The sequence below is a fragment of the Schistosoma haematobium genome, chromosome 2, assembly GCF_000699445.3.
Source record: "Schistosoma haematobium chromosome 2, whole genome shotgun sequence".
Classification (NCBI taxonomy): domain Eukaryota; kingdom Metazoa; phylum Platyhelminthes; class Trematoda; order Strigeidida; family Schistosomatidae; genus Schistosoma; species Schistosoma haematobium.
Genome location: NC_067197.1, coordinates 11578622 through 11598372, shown reverse-complemented (window position 1 = coordinate 11598372; position 19751 = coordinate 11578622). Strand labels below are relative to the sequence as shown.

At 38.7% G+C, this 19751-nt stretch overlaps 1 protein-coding gene across 1 annotated transcript in view; it reads right to left on the bottom strand.

The window, feature by feature from the left end:
- The window catches only part of EXOC6B (Exocyst complex component 6B), a 51146-nt gene extending 35227 nt beyond the window's left edge, over positions 1–15919 (bottom strand). Inside the window, exons 1-3 of the mRNA XM_051219143.1 lie at positions 15520–15919; positions 7195–7452; positions 2433–2664 (exon numbers count right to left, since the gene is read on the bottom strand). Of these exons, the coding sequence (XP_051067489.1) occupies positions 2433–2664; positions 7195–7452; positions 15520–15867 (838 nt within the window). The 5' untranslated portion in view covers positions 15868–15919. The remainder of the gene's footprint in view (positions 1–2432; positions 2665–7194; positions 7453–15519) is intronic.
- Between the last annotated feature and the right edge of the window lie 3832 nt (positions 15920–19751).

The following is a 19751-nucleotide window of genomic DNA, read 5'->3' as shown; positions in this document are numbered from 1 at the left end:
AGAAAAATGTATACAAAAGTTTAATTCATCAAGATATCAAGAAATTGCTGGAATATTCGAAGATATTACACAATGTGTAAATGGTAAATATTATCAGTATGGAGTTGTGGAGATTGTTAAATTTTTTGATTGAGATCATGAAAACCTGGAAGCACTGAACGGCCGTTTCGTTCTAGTATGAAACTCCTCGGCAGTGTGTATCCATGACATCGCACGAGGGATCTGAACACAGGACCTTCGGTCTCACTAGTGACTAACTTCAAGATGATTTTCTGGAGTTCTAGTGAAAAGCCATAACCAGTGGAGTTCCATCTGTGTCGGATAGAGACAGGTATCTACCTCAGTCAATGGACGAATGGTTGCGCAGTCATTCATAGATCGATGGAATTTAGACATTAACACCGCTGGATGCCGGCTCAGTGCTCTAGAGGTTAGGTGTTCGCGCGCGAAACACCCATTTATTGCTTCCAAGTTTCCAACGACTGTCTAACATTCATCGATTCATGATCTCAATCAAAAAATTAGTAATTGTTGAAGAAAAAAAAGGAATATCAATCGATTATCATGTATATACCCACGTATCATGTCGTAAGTTACGAAATCTAATTGGACAGTTTTTATATTGATATTTGCATGAGTACTGCAAAACTACGAAGAAGTTTGGTACAAAATAAATGACTTTTTGTTAAAAAGTTTACTCCACAATGAAGTTAAGCTATTTCAGTTGTTTCATACAATATATCTCATTTATAAATTTGACTAAAGCAAAAACAATTAACATGGCAAAATAACATTACATCACTATATTTTATAGTTTCTAGTTATCTGCTTACAACTTAAACATAATAACATTAATCATCAAAAATCACCTTACATATATTATATCATACTTACTTACGCCTGTTACTCCTAATGGAGCATAGGCCGCCGACCAGCATTCTCAAACCCACTCTGTACTGGGCCTTCCTTTCTAGTTCCATCCAATTCTTGTTCATTTTTCTCATGTCTATTTCCATTTCTCGGAGTAATGTGTTCTTTGGTCTTCCTCTTCTCCTTTGGCCTTCACGATTCCATGTGAGGGCTTGTCTTGTGACGCAGTTGGGTGCTTTCCTCAATGTGTGTCCTATCCACTTCCAGCGCTTCTTCCTGATTTCTTCCTCCACTGGGATCTGGTTTGCTCTCTCCCACAGTAGGTTGTTGCTAATAGTGTCTGGCCAATGGATCTGAAGTATTTTGTGTAGACAACTGTTAATAAACACCTGTATTTTCTGGATGATGGCTTTCGTAGTTCTCCAGGTTTCTGCCCCATACAGTAGAACTGTCTTGACATTTGTATTGAAAATCCTGACCTTGGTGTTGGTTGACAGTTGCTTTGAGCTCCAGATGTTCCTCAGTTGTAAATATGCTACTCTTGCTTTGCCGATCCGCGCCTTCACATCTGCATCAGATCCACCCTGTTCATCAATGATGCTGCCCAAATACGTAAAGGTTTTTACATCTTCCAAATCTTCTCCGTCAATTGTGATTGGATTGGTGCATGCTGTGTTGTGTCAGAGAATCTCGCTTTTCCGTTTGTGCATATTGAGACTTACTGCTGCTGAGACTGCTGCTACACTGGTCGTTTTCTGCATTTGTTGTTGCGTTTGGGATAGGAGGGCCAGATCATCTGCGAAGTCTAGATCGTCCAGCTGCATCCTAGATGTCCACTGTATCCCGTGCTTCCCCCACCCAGACGTTGACGTTTTTATGATCCAATCGGTCACCAGGAGAAAGAGAAAGGGTGAGATTAAGCAACCTTGCCTGGACACCGGTCTTCACTTCGAACGACTTTGTCGTCCGCCTGGAGTCCCCCCGGGGGCTACTGCCGGTCCCAAGCCCGGATAAAGGAGGAGGATTGGGCATGGGGTTAGCGTCCCCATCCCGTAGAAAACTAACTCGCTAAAAAAACGCTAACCAGAAAAAATTATTCAAACCATATTATATCATAGTACCGGAAAATTTCTCATCAGTGAAAACTAATGAAAAAAGCATTGATTATAAAAGAACTAGAAGAAATGTTTATAAGCCAAATAATGTGAATATTTACAGGTTTAATATATTAATATTGTAGAATACAAAACTAAGAGAATAGAAACAGAATTATTTAGGAACAAGACATTATTGTTATAGTTATGTAACCCGTAAAACAAAATTAACTAAGTAAAAATAAGACAAGAAGTGGGGATCAATAATTAGTGTCATGAGAAGAATTGCGTAACAAACATTTATGAATGAGATTACTAATGTGTTTCTGTTAAAGGGGTGTTCTCCAGGTCGGGAAATTTTATTGCAAACATTTGACCATCGTTTTGGACCAACATCACCAGACCTTATCCTACGATAAATAAAATTATAATAAACGTAGACAAAAAACGCCTAAAAAAGTTACTAACCGGATGCTTTGTGAACTAACGATTTCAACATCACTTGTTGTTGTGATTCGTTATTTGGTTTTTTGCTTACATCCTGTGCTTCTTTGTATCCATTAACTGCCAAGGTATCGCAAAGTGCTTCACTATCTATTCCAGATACTTGCGCTGCTTCTCGCATAGCAAATGCACCAAGAACTATTGAATTTTTCCGTATGTATTCAAGAAAATCAGTTAATTCATCGAGACTTGCATTCTAGCGAAACAAAGAATTAAGAACTATTACTAATGTTTTAATTTAAAAAGGTTTTCTCAACAAAAAAGAGATAATTATTCGTCATTTTCGGCAGTGTTTCACTCTCACAGCTAAATGATCCAGTTATGAAACTTTCAACATTCCTCGAGACACAGAATCATCACAGTGCGAAATTGAAACTTTTTTCTATATATGTACTGGTAATGTGATTTGGGAAGACATAACGAAATCTTCACGAATACAGCCTGCAACTCAAATAATACAACATAATACCAAGATTGTTCTTTTGAACTACAATTCATTATCAATGTCTCAATAAAAGTTTCATGTATGGATAAAAAGAAGCATTTAAAAATCTTCAACACACTGTTTAAACTTAGTTTATAAGGATGAATTTTAAAAATTAATACTTTTTTTCCTCTGAGTTAAATGAATTAGCTGCGAGCTTCCCATTATATTCTTAGCACTTTTCTTTACTTTTACTTACACCTGTTTCCCCTCTTGGAGGAGCATTGGTTACCCACCAGCATTCTACATACAACTCTGTCCTGGACAATGCTTTCCAGTTGCTAGTAATCCTTCTCATGTCTGCTTTCGACTCCCGACACATTGTGTTCTTTGGTCTTTCTCTTTTCCGTTTCCATTCAGGATTTCAAGTTAGCGCTAGCCTCGCGATGCAGTTTGACGATTTCCTCAATGTATGTCCTATCCACCTCCAGCGCCTTTTCCCATTTCTCTTCAGTTGGAAGCTGGTTTGTCCTCTCCCACAGTAGGCTGTTGCTGATGGTATCCGGTCAACGGACATTGAGTACCTTGCGTAGACAGCTATTTATAAATAATTGCACCTTTTTGATGATGGTTGTAGTAGTTCTCCAATTTTCAGCTCTGTAGAGTAGAACTGCCTTGTCGTTCGTATTGAAGATTATGATTTCGACATTGGTCGGCAGTTGTTTCCAGTCCCGTATGTTATTCAACTGTAGGAATTCTGTCCGTGTTTTGCTAATTCTTACCTTTGCGTCTGCACCTGATCCTTCTCGTTTATCGATGGTGCTGTCCAGGTACGTAAAACTGTTCACCTCTTCTAGAATTTCTCCATCAATTGTGATTGGGTTGGTGTTCACCGTGTTGTATTTGAGGATCTTACATTTTTGCCTTGTGTATGTTGAGGCCTACTGTTGCAGAGTCTCCCACTACAGCGATTGTCTTCACCTGCATTTGCTCATGTGAATGGAATGGAAGAGCTAGGTGATTTGTGAAGTTCAGAACGTATAGTTGATCATGAGCTGTCCATTGTATTCCGTGTTCCTCCCCCCCCCCACAGATGTCGAGGTTTTCATAATCCAGTCAACCACCACAAGAAATACAAAACGGTGAGAGTAAATAGCCTTGTATGACTCCAGTCCTCACTTCGAATGAGTCTGTCTGCTGTCCTCCATGCACGACGTCGCAGTGTAGTCTGTCATATGAATTCCGGATGATGTTGACGATTTTCTCAAGTAGTCCATAGTGTCGGACAAGGTTCCATAAAGTCCTCCTATCCACACTGTTAATTTCTTTCTCATAGTCAAAGACATTGATGTATAGTGACGAGTTCCATTCAATTGATTGTTCAACAATGATCCGTATTGTCGCGATTTGATCTGTACATGACCGAGCCTTAAGGAATCCAACCTACCGATTTCGAAGCTGGACGCCTACTGATTCTTCCGGTTCGACAACGCTCTTTTGAAAACCTTTCCAGGTACCGATAGTAGTTTTATTCCTCTGTAGTTCTCACATTTTCTCAGATCTCCTTCCTTTAGTATTTTCATGAGGTATCCTTCTTTCCAGTCTGTCGACATTTGTTCCTCCTCCCAAATCTTGAGTAGAATGCGGAGCATGTTTGCAGTTACTTTTACATCTGACTTCGGTGCTTTAGCTGGTATGCTGTCAGGTCCTTCTGCTTTCCTACTCCTGGCATGTCTGATGACCATCTTGACGTTTTCGATCGTTGGTGGAGTGACCGGTATAAGAATGTCCGTGTGTGCTGCTTCGATGTCCGGTGGATTCAATGGAGCTAGTCTATTCAACAGTTCCTTGAAGTACTCTACCCATCTGTTCCGCTGTTTTTGAATCTCCGTGACCGTCTTTCCTGTCTCCCTGGTTTAATTTATCTCCCTGCTAATTTCTTCTTTGTATCATATGGTTGTTTCATATTTTCTTCTCTTGCAGCTTTTTCGGCCGTCGTTGTTAGCTCTTCCATGTGTTTTTTTTCCAATCAGCTCTAATGCTACTCTTCACTTGCTTGTTTGCTTCTGTGTATCCGGCTTGTGCCTTGTCTTTCTCTGTTCTTGTTCGGCTATTGTTAGTTGTTGTCTTCTTGTCCTACTCTTCTTGAACCTTGTACAGTTTCGATAGAGACTCGTTCTTTATTATTACACTTCTTGCGACACAGAACCTCCTGACAAGAAGTTAGTGCTTCTTTGATCCCTCTCTAGTTATTTTTCATAGCAATTTCTTCTTTCAGTAGATTTTGTAAGGCTTGGAACCTGTCGATGAGTTATCTCGAATTCGTTGAGTTGATCTATCCGGTTCTCTGTGGCGTGGTCCGGTGAGACCCACGTAGTTTTGTGGGGTCCGAAGGGTTTCACTGATTCCGGGCACCGTCAAATTGTATCTCCTCAATTCCATAGCTATCTGATTTGTTCTCCCGGTTTTCCACATTGTCCGAACATTCCACGTATCAAAGTTAATTGTTGCCCGGGTCGTTAGAAGAGGCATCAGTCTCGTAACTTCCGAAGAATCTCGGCTTTCATCGTGGGGCGTCATAATTCTTTCTTCAACTGGGAGGGCAGAGTTTAAATGGTTTAATTTGTTTATTCTAGTTAGCGTTCTGTTTTAGCAAACTTGTTTTGTACAGAAAGCCGTTGCTAGCTCCACGCCCAACCTTCCTCTTTTACCTGGGATTGGGACCGGTAATAGCCCTAGAAGAGCTATGGGCGGAGTTATATATATATTCTTATTGATTTGATAAACACCGTCCAAACAAATGTATTTGAATAGGCCTTAAAACTGTAGATGAATGTTTTCACCAGTGAATAAGCCCAGTGAATTGAAGTGTTTCTGCTCCGATAAATAACATACACACAGTTCATTTTAATTTTTACTCCACTTTTGTTGTTGACGGCTATAGTTTTCTCGTTCGTTTTTACTCTTTTCCAACTATTATTTAACTGAACGTTTAAATGTGAATGTTTTTTAATAAATTTTTAGAAAAGCTAATGTTCTTTTTGTCTCACTAGAAGTGCTACCGAAGAGTAGGTTTTTAGTGCTATTCAACAGATGATTATGACAAGCATTTTTATATGACTTATATTTTGTAGGTTTACTAATAGTAAAGAAAATATATTTACGATGAATTACGGCATAGTGGTTTCCATGGATGAATTTTCGCATTGAATTAACGAACTATGATATTTATCAAACCAAGAGATTATATAAACATTTGTCCTGATATTCAAATATATAAACCTCAGAAGATATAGCTAAGCACCTTATTTTGAAGTCCATGATAATGATACCAAGACTTCTGAAATTATACTATGTAGCTTAGATGGAAGATGAACTGCCACTGTGAAATTCTACTACCAATGAATTCCTACTTCATGCTAAATCAAAATGTGATCATATGATATCAACTAGTGATATCTGGAGAAGAGAAATTAAAAGCAAACAAATATTTACTAAATAATAAAACATATCAGGGTGGAAAGTAAACGTATACAACATTGAGCGTCTCTACAATAAAGAAAAAATAAAGTTCCGGATAATGACATGATTCAATACAGTTCCCTATAAATCCAAAAGATGTCTTCGTTTACGTTATTTTTTCGCTTTATTTCAAGAACTCATTGACTGCCTTCAACGCAATAAGTTGATAGCAACATTGTATTCACTGTTCATACAACCCTCTTTTTCGCATTTTCATAGCTTAATCATATATATTATCACAATTATTATCGTCACTATTATCATTATTATTAAAACACTTGCAAACGCTTTGAGAAATTTATTCAACATCCATCCTTATTAACTAATTCGTACTTAATTCATATAATTCTATATATTATATGATTTCTGATTTCTAATTACATTACAATCCCTCTCCTCCTGTGTGAAACATATTTATTCTGATTACTTATCTCAAGATTTCATTTAAATTAAAAACTTATTCAGGGTAACACTTCATGATAGTCATCCAAACATTAACGATTTTCATGTACTTTAATATTCTAAATTCACATACTACAATTTTTAAACGATATATTTTTCCTTAAACCTGGCCACGGATTGGATTATTATTTTTCATATATAATTGCAAAGTACCTGAAGAGAATTCATTGAAAGGAATATTCTTCCTTCATATGTATATGTGTGTTACAAAACAAAGTCAACGTACGTTTTTTATAAAATGCTTTGTCATCAATAATAACAAGAATTAACAAGGGTTTTAAAGCAAAACGTTAAAATCAATATACTGGCCAGACAAACCTTGATTCTCGTTCTTGTTTTCGGTATGCGATGAATGATGATTTCAGAAAAGGCGAACGGGCGAATTAGATCCAGTTGAGAATGCTCTAGGTCTTCAAGATTTTTCAAGGCATGATAGTACCTTCCGTCAGCAATACTTTGCTCAATGCGAGAGTATTGTTCTAATATCGGAAGACTGATTTGAATTGCCTCAATGCATTGATTAACATGATCTAAAGTGAGTTTACAGGCGGCTAATTTGTCACACGATTCACTAAACTAAAAATAAAAACCACCGAATTTCCGCAGATAAACAACAACATACCGCATAGCAGGTTTATAAATTTTATCATAGTGTCATATGAATTGTTATAATGGATAAAATACAGAAGTTGGATTATTGCTTTAAACGAGCTTAAAGTATAAAATTCATCTGATATTTTCAGAATCCCTAACAACTTGGTAATCTGGCCATGTGACTCCATCACAATAAGATGCCCAATAACAGATTAGTTTCCCTTTTATCTAAAATTGACCTTGTATTTTGAAAAAAACCAAAAGAACTTTCCGTAACTTAGGAAGGTGTAAATTTAACGTCATTTTCACCTAGCCTAGAAGACATTCATAATTTTAGTTAGATGCATTTCATCGATATTTCTTAAAATAAACCTTAATACATTATAGTTTTTATTTCGTTAAAAAATTTTCTCAACAAAACGTAGATCAGCGTACGAGGCTAGAATGGGAAGTTAGTTCATTCAGTCACACTGCATCAATAGACGTCAAGACAAACCGAAACAGAGAGGTTAAAGAATGCAAGCGTATCAATTTCAATAATGATACTATAGGGCATATAATAAGAAAATCGAAAAAAAAAATGAAAACAGTAAAAAAAGTAGGTAATTTGGGAAATAAATAGATATCATGAATGACAATAAAAACTTTAGTTATATTTTGTAACCCGCACCGAAATCTAGGTCAGTCAGTCAGTCAGCTACAACGTAGGACCAGGCACATATGTGCATCGGTCCAGGTTGCCATACCGCATCAGCACAACAAGATGAACACCGGATTCATAGCAGTGGTTAGGTCAAAGGTAGTAATATATAGGAGAAAGATTGCACATAGAGATATAGTACAAGAAGAAAGAATTGGTTCGTAGAAAGAAAGATATGAATCGATTTTAATCTCTTAGTTTAAGGGAAGACAGGGAGTGTATACACCGACGCCATTGTGATCGATTCTGAGCCATGTCACCAAGAGTCTCCAACCATTGGTTACGATAGTCACGCGGACCCCAACCAAGTAGTCTGCATCTACCAACATGGCTCAGACTAGAAGTTAGTGACTTCAAGCACTGATGCCACGTTTTGGTTTGGCCGCCCCTAACTTTCTTCCAACCATTTCCAATACCGGATAGCATTGCACGTCGTGGTAATCGGTGTTCAGGCATACGTAACACGTGGCCCAACCATCTCAGTCGATGAAGATTCATAACCTCATCAACTGATTTACCATAATCCCCTAATACCCTGCGTCTAACCTCACTATTACTTACCCGGTGATCCCAGCAGACGCCAGCAATATTTCTAAGGCATCTGTGGTCAAATACTAGTAGCTTACGAGTGTCTTCTACTCTTAATGGCCATGTTTCGCTGCCGTAAAGTAAAACAGAACGGACTGCCGCGCAGTATACTCGTCCTTTTATTGATAGACGGATATCTCGCCTTCGCCATAGGTGACGCAAGTTGGCAAAAGCCAATCGAGCTTTTCGAATCCGTGCTGAGATTTCGTCCGATACCAGCCCATTAGGGCTGATCAGACTTCCAAGATAAGTGAAGTTGTCAACGCGTTCGACTACTTCACTCCCTATCGTTAGTTCAGGTGTTAACGCAGACCAGTCCTGAAGCAACAACTTGCATTTAGAGGGAGAGAAGCGCATTCCAAACATCCTGGCATTGTTGCTCAGTGCTACCAGAAGACTGCATTTTGTCAGCGTCTTCACCAAACAGGACTATGTCATCTGCGTATTCTAAGTCGATAAGTGGACCTCCTGGTAGGAGATCAATACCCGAGAACTCGGTCGACGAGAAAGTTATTTCCATCAGTAAATCTATGATGAAGTTAAACAAAAATGGGGAAAGTGGACAACCTTGACGGACACCACTTGAGGTTGCAAAAGTAGATGACAGTTCGCCATAAGCTCTGACTCGACTAGTAGTGTTCGAGTAAAGAGCCTTTACAAGGTTTATGTACTTCTGTGATACGCCTTTCAATGACAGACACTGCCACAGAATCTCGCGGTCTACCGAGTCAAATGCTGCTTTCAAGTCGAGAAAGACCACCATTGTCGGACGCCGATAAGTATGCCTGTGTTCTAGAATCTGACGAATGGTGAATATGTGGTCGATGCAGCCACGACCAGGTCTAAAGCCAGCTTGGTTCTCTCGTGTTTGCAGTTCACGAGTCTTAGCTAGGCGTCTGATAATTATCGAGGCTAGTATTTTAGATATTATATTAGTTAAACTAATCCCTCTGTGGTTGTCACAAGATGATTTTGACCCTTTCTTATATATTGGGACGATAAGTGATTGTGACCAGTTAGATGGAATAACGTCTAACTCCCAGATTTTAGCTAAAATATTAGTCAACCTAATCGCTAAAATTGGACCACCATCCTTAAAGACCTTTGGAGCCAATCCATCTGGACCAGCTGCCCTTCCTCGTTTCAGATTAACTATAGCCTTTTGAACTTCAGCAAGAGTTGGGGGACCTACTTCAATGTTCCATTCACACTGTCTGGGAATGGAGGGTAGTTGTAGAGTAGCTGAAGGCCAGCTGAACTGTTCTCTGAAATGTTCCGCCCATCGTTCTAAACGCCTGGATTGGGAGCAGATGAGTGTATCGTCTTTTTCCGATATAATCTCACTTACACTTGACTTATTAATTCCAGTTTCTTTTATTAGTCTGTAAAGCTGTCTTGTGTTCCCTATAGTCGCCGCCTTTTCCATCTCTTTTGCTTTCGTTGCCCACCACTGCTCACGGTCGTTTCTTAGACTTTTTCTTAACCTAGATCTGATTTGTTGTCGCTCTTCATCATGTTCAGAACCTGATGGGACGAGTTTGCGAGAATCCATCAGTGTGATAGACTTTGAAGAAATCCACTGGTTCTTTGAAACTGTGGTTTAAGTCGCTAATAGATGTCACTGCTGCTTGCATTTCATTCCAAGCAACATCTGGGTCAGCCTCGTCTTCAGAACTACCTAATCGTGACCTCAGTTGTTCCTGGAACCTACTTTTGGTTTCCACGCTACTCAGTTCGGTTCTAATGGGTCTTTTTACTGTGGCTTTTTTGCGTCCAGTGAGGCGCAAGCAGATGCGTGCCCGTATTAGGGCGTGGTCGGAGTCCAAGCAGGTACTCCAGAATGAGCGACAATCTTGTACCGACCCTCTCCAACGATGACTGATGGCAATATGGTCTATTTGAGTCTATCGTTGGTTTGGTGCAGGCGGTCGCCACGTTAGACGATGTCTCTCCTTATGCTTAAAATTTGTGTTTGCTAAAAATAAACGATTGTCTGAGCACAGTTGCAGCAGACGGTCACCATTATCTGTTCGCTGTGCCGGAATGCTAAAATATCTACCTAAATGCCTTTCTGTTTGGTTTAAGCTACCTATCTGAGCATTAAAGTCACCCCCTACGAGTACTATGTCTGAGCGTTTAGCATTCTGAAGAAGTTCGGACAGCTTTCTGTAAAATTCATCTTTCACATCATCTGAGCTGCAGTCAGTGGGAGCGTAGGCAGAAACGACGAAAAGGCAACGACGTGTGTCCCTATCCTTCCGATTTCTTACGGAGCCGTTTAGCCGAACAGCACATAGACGACTGTTGACGGGGATCCACTCTGGCAGTGCTTGTTCCGCCCTCATGCTTAGTGCTATGCCTACACCTGCCAGTCCACGAGAACTGGCCATCGGGTCACCAGATACACGTAGGGTGTATCTCGTTGGCTCCCCGTTTTGCCGAGGTGAGGTCAAGTGAATGACCACACTGGAATCCTGTATGCGTGTTTCGGAGACACAGCATACATCAATGGAAAGAGACTCTAGGGTTTTAGCCAAGGAAGCCTGCTGACCGATTTGACATAGAGTGTGTACGTTGAAAGCTCCAATGTGTAGTTTGGAGCGAGGTTTCAGTAGACCTGGGACAGAGTTTTGAGCACTAGAATCGTTGGCTATGGTGACACTTGAGGAGGAAGCCGAAGGAGGAAGTTTAGGGTTGAAAGTCGATGTAGGAGGAATAATAGGAATTGAAGAGGAAGGTTGATTATGAATACAGTGGTCTTGGGTGCTGTTAGAGGTATGAGGGCGATTATCACTTCCCGGTTGCCCACACCGTGGAAGGGTTCTTCTGGAGGTACCTGAAAAGGAAATTGGATTAGAGGCGGTCTCAGTGACCTGAGAGCGTGACCGCAGTGCCCAAGGGACAACTGCTTGAGGCCGGTCGCGCACGGCCTTTTCGTGGGAGGTTTTTGACGTGTTAGCTCCGTTCTTCAAAGGGCCTTACCGCCGGAGACGGAAATCCGTGAGGTGTGCATTTTTAGGGTCGACCTTTTCTAACCCCACCCCTCCTTGTGGGAAGGCAGCATCGCTGTCATGCTGGTTGTCTGAAGGAAACACCTTGCTGCTGTCACACCTCTGTACAGTCAGCAGTACGACTTCGCCTTCGGACCTTAGGTTTGTTGCTTTTAGTCTTACCGCTCTTCAACCGACCTGTCTGACATGGTAGGACCTTGAGGAACGGTTGTTCAAGCCAGTATAGCTCGGTTGCTTCATCACGATAGGCAAGCCCGACCACCACGTCAAGGTAGCAACAACGGTCGGGCGAAATCTAGGATGCATCTAAAATCACCAAATGAGCTTAGTGATAATCATTTTTTGATCTTCATACTGAGGCTTGAACTTGAGACCTGTTACTTCGAAATATCCTGCCACTCACTCCGATTATAGGTAAAAAACCGATTTCTTTGACGAATAATAGATTGCAGTTTCTCATAGTTTACTTACAGGACCAGATATCCCATAGATATTTAGCTTTATTTACAATCTCCGTTTATGTGAACCATCAATGACAATATACATGAAATATATGGCTACATTCCGTCATAAAGGTGCATTTGAAGGGATTACATCTTGAAAAAATTACGTGCTAATAAACTACACTTCGAAAAGGAAGGACAACCCTACCGTAACCATAAATCGCTAACTTTTGTTATGAGAACTAATTATTTCCAATTAGTAAGATCTGTTTCAAGCTTGACATATAGTGGATTGTTTTTTATACGTTCCTAAAATTTTATTGGCTAAGACTTGTATTTGACGACATCGAAATTAGGAGCTTTTTGAAAACCTATGAAGCATATTTCACAACAAGAAAACAATCATTTAATAAAGCAAGGAAAGTTCAAGGTATGAGGAACTGTGTCAAGTTCATAAACGTCAGGTAATCAAAACTATTATAAAGGATTACGATCTAAATGAGGCGATCGTGAACAACCTAGGACCTGATACAAATGTGTAACTACACTCCCTAATGTTTAGCTTTTCTCACTATTATTAGCGATACATCTATTTCAAATAGCCTCCTATATGTCCCTGATATTAAAAATCAGGACGGAGGCACATTTGTGCCAGACTCTACGACTAATGGATGTACACTGGTAAGTGTTACTACTATTTCCATCAACAATGTAAAATGAAACAAACAGAAAAAACAAAAGGGAATTAGAACTGACATGAATAAGTCAATAAACGAAGTCCGAAAGAGTGAAATCGATGAATGAAAAGTGTTAAGTAATAAAATCCTCGACATAATTCACAAAATATTAATAAATACAGAACACAAATGTGAGTCAGTCCAGTTTGTCACATAGTTCATTAGTAAAATAAGAGAATGATAAGAATAGTAAGGACGACCTAAACATTAATCACGTCTGTGATGATAGAAAATGAATATTAAGCATGCATTTTAAAAATAACACATAAATGTGCGGAGTAAAGTGTGTGGATAAAAGCACAATGTTTGGAGGGAGATAAGTAATAGTTGTGTCTACCCCAGTGCGACCGACATTAAGCCATTTTTAAGGTTTTTAATCATTATTAATGAATACCGCACGGACCTCAACTGAGGAACTTATTCCTCTCGATAAAGTTAAGCACATTATGGATTATTGCCAAGGTTTCGTGTGGAATTTTCCCAACTTTTTTCTGTGTTCTCCAGCACAGAAAACTGGGTAGGATGTAGAATCACATCCTTATTGACGATTCTGTATATCCATCTACTACCCCACTTTTAACTTCAGCAATATTCACTTGGTTATTCAACTATTTATGAGCAATGCTTTGAAGATACTAATGACTAAATACTAAATACTCCACATCCACGAAGGAAAATAAAGACCTTTGATACAAATAGACAACTCAGCTGAGGTATATTTAGTCAGCTAACAACTCAACAAGGCTGATAAGACTCTCAAGGTAAATGGACTGGTTAATGTACTCGACTACATCACTGAACACGGTCAAAACGGACATTGATGCGGAGACTTGAATACAGAGAATGAATTGATGTATTTGGACGACATTGACAGATTTAGATTTGCATCACTTAAATTTGCTAACCACATATTATGGCTATCCTGTGAAATCCCACACACTTTAACTACCAGTAATTATAATCGGCACAAAAAACCACGAAAAAATTTATTTCAGTTGCACCAAAATAGATCAAGACTGATTACTTATCTAGTTGACTGCATACTATTAAAAATTGGAGAAGACAACCTAAAAAACACAAATTATTAGGTTCTCTGACACCAGCCACTGTTTCGAATGTTTTAAATAAACATTAAAGGCTTTTTCACGAATCCTTAAAATTAATCAATCAAAAATAGAGTTGTGAGAACTAAGTGGTGAGAACAACTATACGTAAATAGATGTGTTACTTTCTTATAGATTTACGGTTAAGAACCGACTATTATTACTTAACGAGAGGAGAGTATAATTCAGATGAACTTGATTGTATATCGCCCTCCTACATCTTATTAATTTCATACTCAACAGCTATACGATCAAGAGTTCATGAAATATCTCACAATTCCTGCAACAGTGCGACTGATATTATTTACAAAAAGCCATTCACTGATATTTCTCGTTATAATTATACGATGAAAACAATAATGGTTTCCCTCAAATCAAGCAATATATCTTCACTATGGATTTGAATCCATAAAAATTTAGCTTCCCTGACAGTAAATAAAGTGGGAGCCACGACACCACAGTGACAACTTTTTGATATCGTAGGATATTTTATTTATTTGAACACATAAATATTGGTACAAGGAGGCATCAAACATGTGCGCTGCATACATCATTCGATTTATGTGAGGGCTGAGATACTGCCTGGGTGCCCGGGTTCATACGCTTTTTGTTCCTTCAGGATCCTGGAGCCCATGTCCACCATTGGTTTGGGATCGGAGTTTTACAACTCCCCTAGGCGGACTCTCCGTGTCCACCAACCCGGTTAGGGCACCGGACATTTACTTTTCGTCTTCTCTACTTCGTAAGCACCCCCGCCAGATTTCTAAATTTTTAAAACCACAGCTAGAAGCATGATCTAAATTTCTTATCTTTAAAATAAACACTTAGATGCTGCCATATGTGATTTGCTACACTCCCCTGACCGACTCTGTTACATAACATCCTTAGATTTTATTATACGGATAAGAGACAAAATTTTGGTCTACTCGGAGTCACCAAAGCACTCGCTAAAGTTTAGTTCCAACAAAATAGATGAGGAATATCCACAAACTGGCATGTGTGTATAACCGATTGTATTGTGTACAATATTTAAATTCATGAAAAACTCTTCTCATAAGGACACTTATTTAGCTCCAGATTTTCTTGGACTTTCACGTCAATTTTTTCCCTTTGGCTCAGACATTGTCTTTACGTACTTAAGCCTTTAGCTGAAAACATTGGTAGCCTTTACTCGTGGACATCAAAAGTTGGTCTAGTGAAAAATCTGACGATCTAGAGATTCAAGGATTTTGGAGATACCTCACAGAAATGTCTTGCTTGTAAGTCTCCAGCTCAATAAACCAGGTCATATATATATATATATATATATATCGATGCTACGATACATTATGTCGGTTTTATGTGCATAGCTGAAAATCACAAAATTCCCTCAGAGTTTAGGCAAAACAACGCTAGCTATGGCTGAAAGGAAAAATTCGGACATGAATTAGTGGAATGGCCAAGTTATTTATAAAAAATGAGTCTAACCTTATTAACTGTAACTTCCAGCTCCACATTTAGTGCTTGTAAATCGTTTTCAAGCTTTTCTGCATTTTGCTGGATTTCAAGTAATTCACGTGTGGAATCAACGAAACTTTGGTAGTGATAGCTGCAGGTCTTTTCTATTTCTGCATTATGCTCTGATGCGCGCAGATCAAGAGATGCTATGAAACTAGCTAGTAGTTCACCTGTTGGACCTCCTATGCGAGCTTTGAAAGCTGCCAACTCACTCTCTCGTAGCTTGCGAATAACATTTGCTAACGAACCACTGCTACCCGATTCAATCTCATCAAGTAGTAAGTTGAAATTTAAATTGTTGATATTTGTTGCGGACATGTTGACGTCCTATTAACCCATGGTCAGGGAACCTTAAAAGTTGCACATATTTGACAAGGTCGCCTGAGTGACTTTGATAGTGTACTTAAAATGTCTGTCCTTGAAATTCAATCCTATTCAGTGAGAATAAAAGAATGTGAGGTTTCTGTTGATCTTTGAGACGAAATTCTCTTGGTTAGTTCATTATTCTTTCGGAAGCACCCAGTCCATACATCCACTGACCACCACTAGAAACTTGTAAGTTTCTAAAAATAACTAATTGGTTATTTTTAATTCACACTGGTGATTTTTTTCTCATAAACCTTGAAATTTCGTAGAACGTCGTGAACTTACTTTATATTTAAGTAATCTTTTCATCCAGTAAAATCATAAAACAATTGCGAAAAACACTGATTTGGCTTGCTCTGCTTTATAATGTACACGTCGGCTTAAATGCTGCTTTTTAACTTGATATGGGATACCAATTACTCGACTAAACATCCCAGTCTTCCTTTGAAAGTTAATAAGATCCAGAAAACAGAGTTTTAGGAATAACCTAACAGTTCTAGTCAGGCGAAGTTTGTTTTAATTGCTGTTTTGTGCAAGGATGTAGTACTTTCTCCAGTTAGTAAATTATTAATTAATTAATTATGCAGTGCTGTTTGTGGTGATTCGCTTTCTAGAAACATTTTAGTTGACATACGCGAGGCGTTTTAACGTGAAGTATTGAACGCTCGTTTTAGAAGCTGAACTGAATTGAAGTGTGCTAAATGAACTTTTAAAATTAGGAAACAATAATTTTATCCCCACTCAGATTACTCATACTTATTACGTTCATGTCTAATGTAAATTGCCGAAAGACATGGGGTTTAAATGCATGTTTGTGATATTTCAGTGTACATTTTATCGTAAACGTAAATCACAAGGTCTAATAGTGAATCGAAAACCATGAGGATTTCAACTAACATGTGACGCTAAAGTTCTAAGTTTCTGAACTACCAGTCAATGCTCCATGTAACTCTGGATGGTGAAGAATGTCACTAAGTTGTTCAAGATGCTTCACAATCATCATAGTAGTAGCTCATAGATGATTTTTGATCTGTAGGCCAGAAGATTGTCCTCAGAAGATGAAGAGCACTTGAATCCGGTGATTCTGCAATAACCATCAATAGGTGAAATGGTAGAAAGTATTCAGGACAAAACTGGTAAGGTCACTGCTGCTGATGTGGATACTAAGAAAGCTTAGCTCACCACAGCTAAGTGTACCTATAAGTTTATTTCAGTTCTTTCCATAATAACACAACAATTTCATTCCCCAGGCGAAGCAAACAGCACGGGCGAATTAAACGAAGCCAAAAAAAGTGCACAGACAACAGAATGAATAAATATGGTGGGCGCTTAGCAATCCTAGTGGAGAGAATAGTCGACAATATTTACTTAAGAATCATCAATAACTAAATAAGAATCCGGTTTTATAACCTGTATATTTTTGTAGTTTTCTTTGGGATAAAAACATGGCTTGGAATATAAATATGTACGTGACAAGAACTATTAACCATAAGAACTTCTTCATAATTGTATTTTCGACTTAACTCTTCATGCAACATGTTGAGTTATTTTTCTGTATCAAATGTTATTCTTCCTCTACCAGTAGCAATGATGCAACAGCAAACCTTTGCCGAATTTTATTTTCGTCTTCGCCATAGTTTCATGGGAAGGTATACCGATGATCTTAAGTTGTAACTGTTCGTAAAAATTAGAATTAACTAAGTGCCCGCATTGTAATTTCCCGTTTCGTTGTGAGAACCTGTAAATACAACAGTAGTTTAGTAGTTTCGCTAAAAATTTGAGTCATATATATAAATTTCTTTCCTATAATAAAATGTTCGGATGAATACTAGTAAAATTTATAGTCCAAACGAATACGAACGTTTGTAGAATTATGGTCTATTTCGTTATTAGTACCGCTATAATACTAGACTTAATCCAAAAATTGTGGATATGTCATGATGCGACTACATAATCTATAACATCTTATGTACAAGTCACATCACTGTCCATTATGACTCGTCATATCGAAGTAATCAGCGATATAATGTTTAGCGTTTCTAAAGAACACAGGTTGAAGTTAGAACAATATATTTAATATGAATAAAGAAGTTTCACAAGGATGACTACGTCTGTAAGGCTGAGCCATGCCATTCAATTCGATTAACTGTTCCCGCCTTCTCCGTTGTTGACTTTCTCTTCGAGTTAATTGTTGAATATGAACTTTCCCTTTATCTCATGTTCAGCTTTGAGGATTGTGTGGTTAGAACCAATACCACTACACTTTTACCAAGCCGTTATGGGAAGTGAAACGCTGCAATACCTTTGCTTGAAGTACGTTTTTGCGAAAAAATTTAACGACTGAGTACAGTTGTTATATTTATACTTGAATATTCATTAAAGGAATAGATGTGACAGTAGTCAGTATTAAACGCATTTATCGTTGAGCCATAAGTCGTTTGTTCACATTATTTTCCACATCCAGAAATTCTTTAAGTCATTCTCCTGTACAAACTTCACTATTAAGAAGGTTTAAGCAGAAAATGACGCAGGTATTCAGTGTTTGACAACGCTTTTACCAGCAACACCTTCTAATATAATTTGTACCCACCCAGAGAAATCAAAAGACAGAGTCGAGGAGATTGGAAGAGTGTATTTGGCGATAACCAATATATCGGAATTCTCTGATCTAATCTGGCTAGCGATTGCAGTAGATGTTGAGCACAGCGTTACCACACGTGATCTGGTGCGGATGCCTGACCGAGCGCCTTCAGCTAGATGAGTCCACTAAAACATGTGGTCAGCATCCAATGTCGAAAACTTACAGAGCTATTTATTTTAGGGATTTATTTACCGCTACAGATCACTCCTCCCCCTAGTGGGGCAGTGATGACCCTAAGACGTGGCCTGCCAGAAGTTTAAACCCAGCAAGTTTGTCGTTGATAAACACTCTTCTGATAGCTTGCTAGGATTAGCAGCGTCTGGTCGTCTTTCCTTACTATATGGGACCGAGGTACAACATAGTAAAAAAAGAAAATGTACAATGAAATTTTCAGCTCCTCATAAACGTCATCGTTCTTTTCCAGCCGTCCTGGAAAAGAAAAAAGAAAATGTAAGTGCATGTCGAAATACACTCGTATGTGTGTAAAAACACAATGTCGGCGAAAAAAAGGAAAATGAACTCAAGCACACGTAATATCGTTTTTTTGAAATAAAAATATGTAAGCATATTAAAAAATTTTCACTTTTTTAAATATATTACATATCGTAAAAAGAAAGATCGAGATAATATTAAACGTCTAGTAGTGCCTTACCTTTAAATGTTCTGGAAATCTAACTCTCCTTCCAGAACGCATCGTTTTAAGTTTATTTTCAGATACATTCGGAGTATCATCGCGTGTGTTGGTTGTCGATTGAGGAATTATGAGTGGAGTCGTGTCGTTCGATTGTACCGAAGGAAAATCGACGTGGATAGGATTTCCTTCTAAATACGCTGCTTTGAGGCGATCGATGCTGATGCTATCGTTTGTTCCGTTCTTATCGATTATATAGTACTTCGGTTCGCGTTGAAGAACTTTGAAGGGTCCTTCGTATGCTGATTCGAAAGGTCGTCGATGCGAGTCTCGACGAATGAAAACATGTGTACCATATCGTAAGTCAGGTTGGACGAAAACATCGGCTGATTGAAGTCGAGTGGAAGCAGGTTTAACTGAACGCATTGCGTTTGTAAGCCTGTTTGTGTAGGAGGTTAGATCCATGTTCATTGAAGAGGACGAAGGATCCACGAATTCTCTTGGAAGTCGAAGTGTCGTTCCATAAAGGAATTGAGCCTCAGTGTATCCAACGTCAGCTTTCAT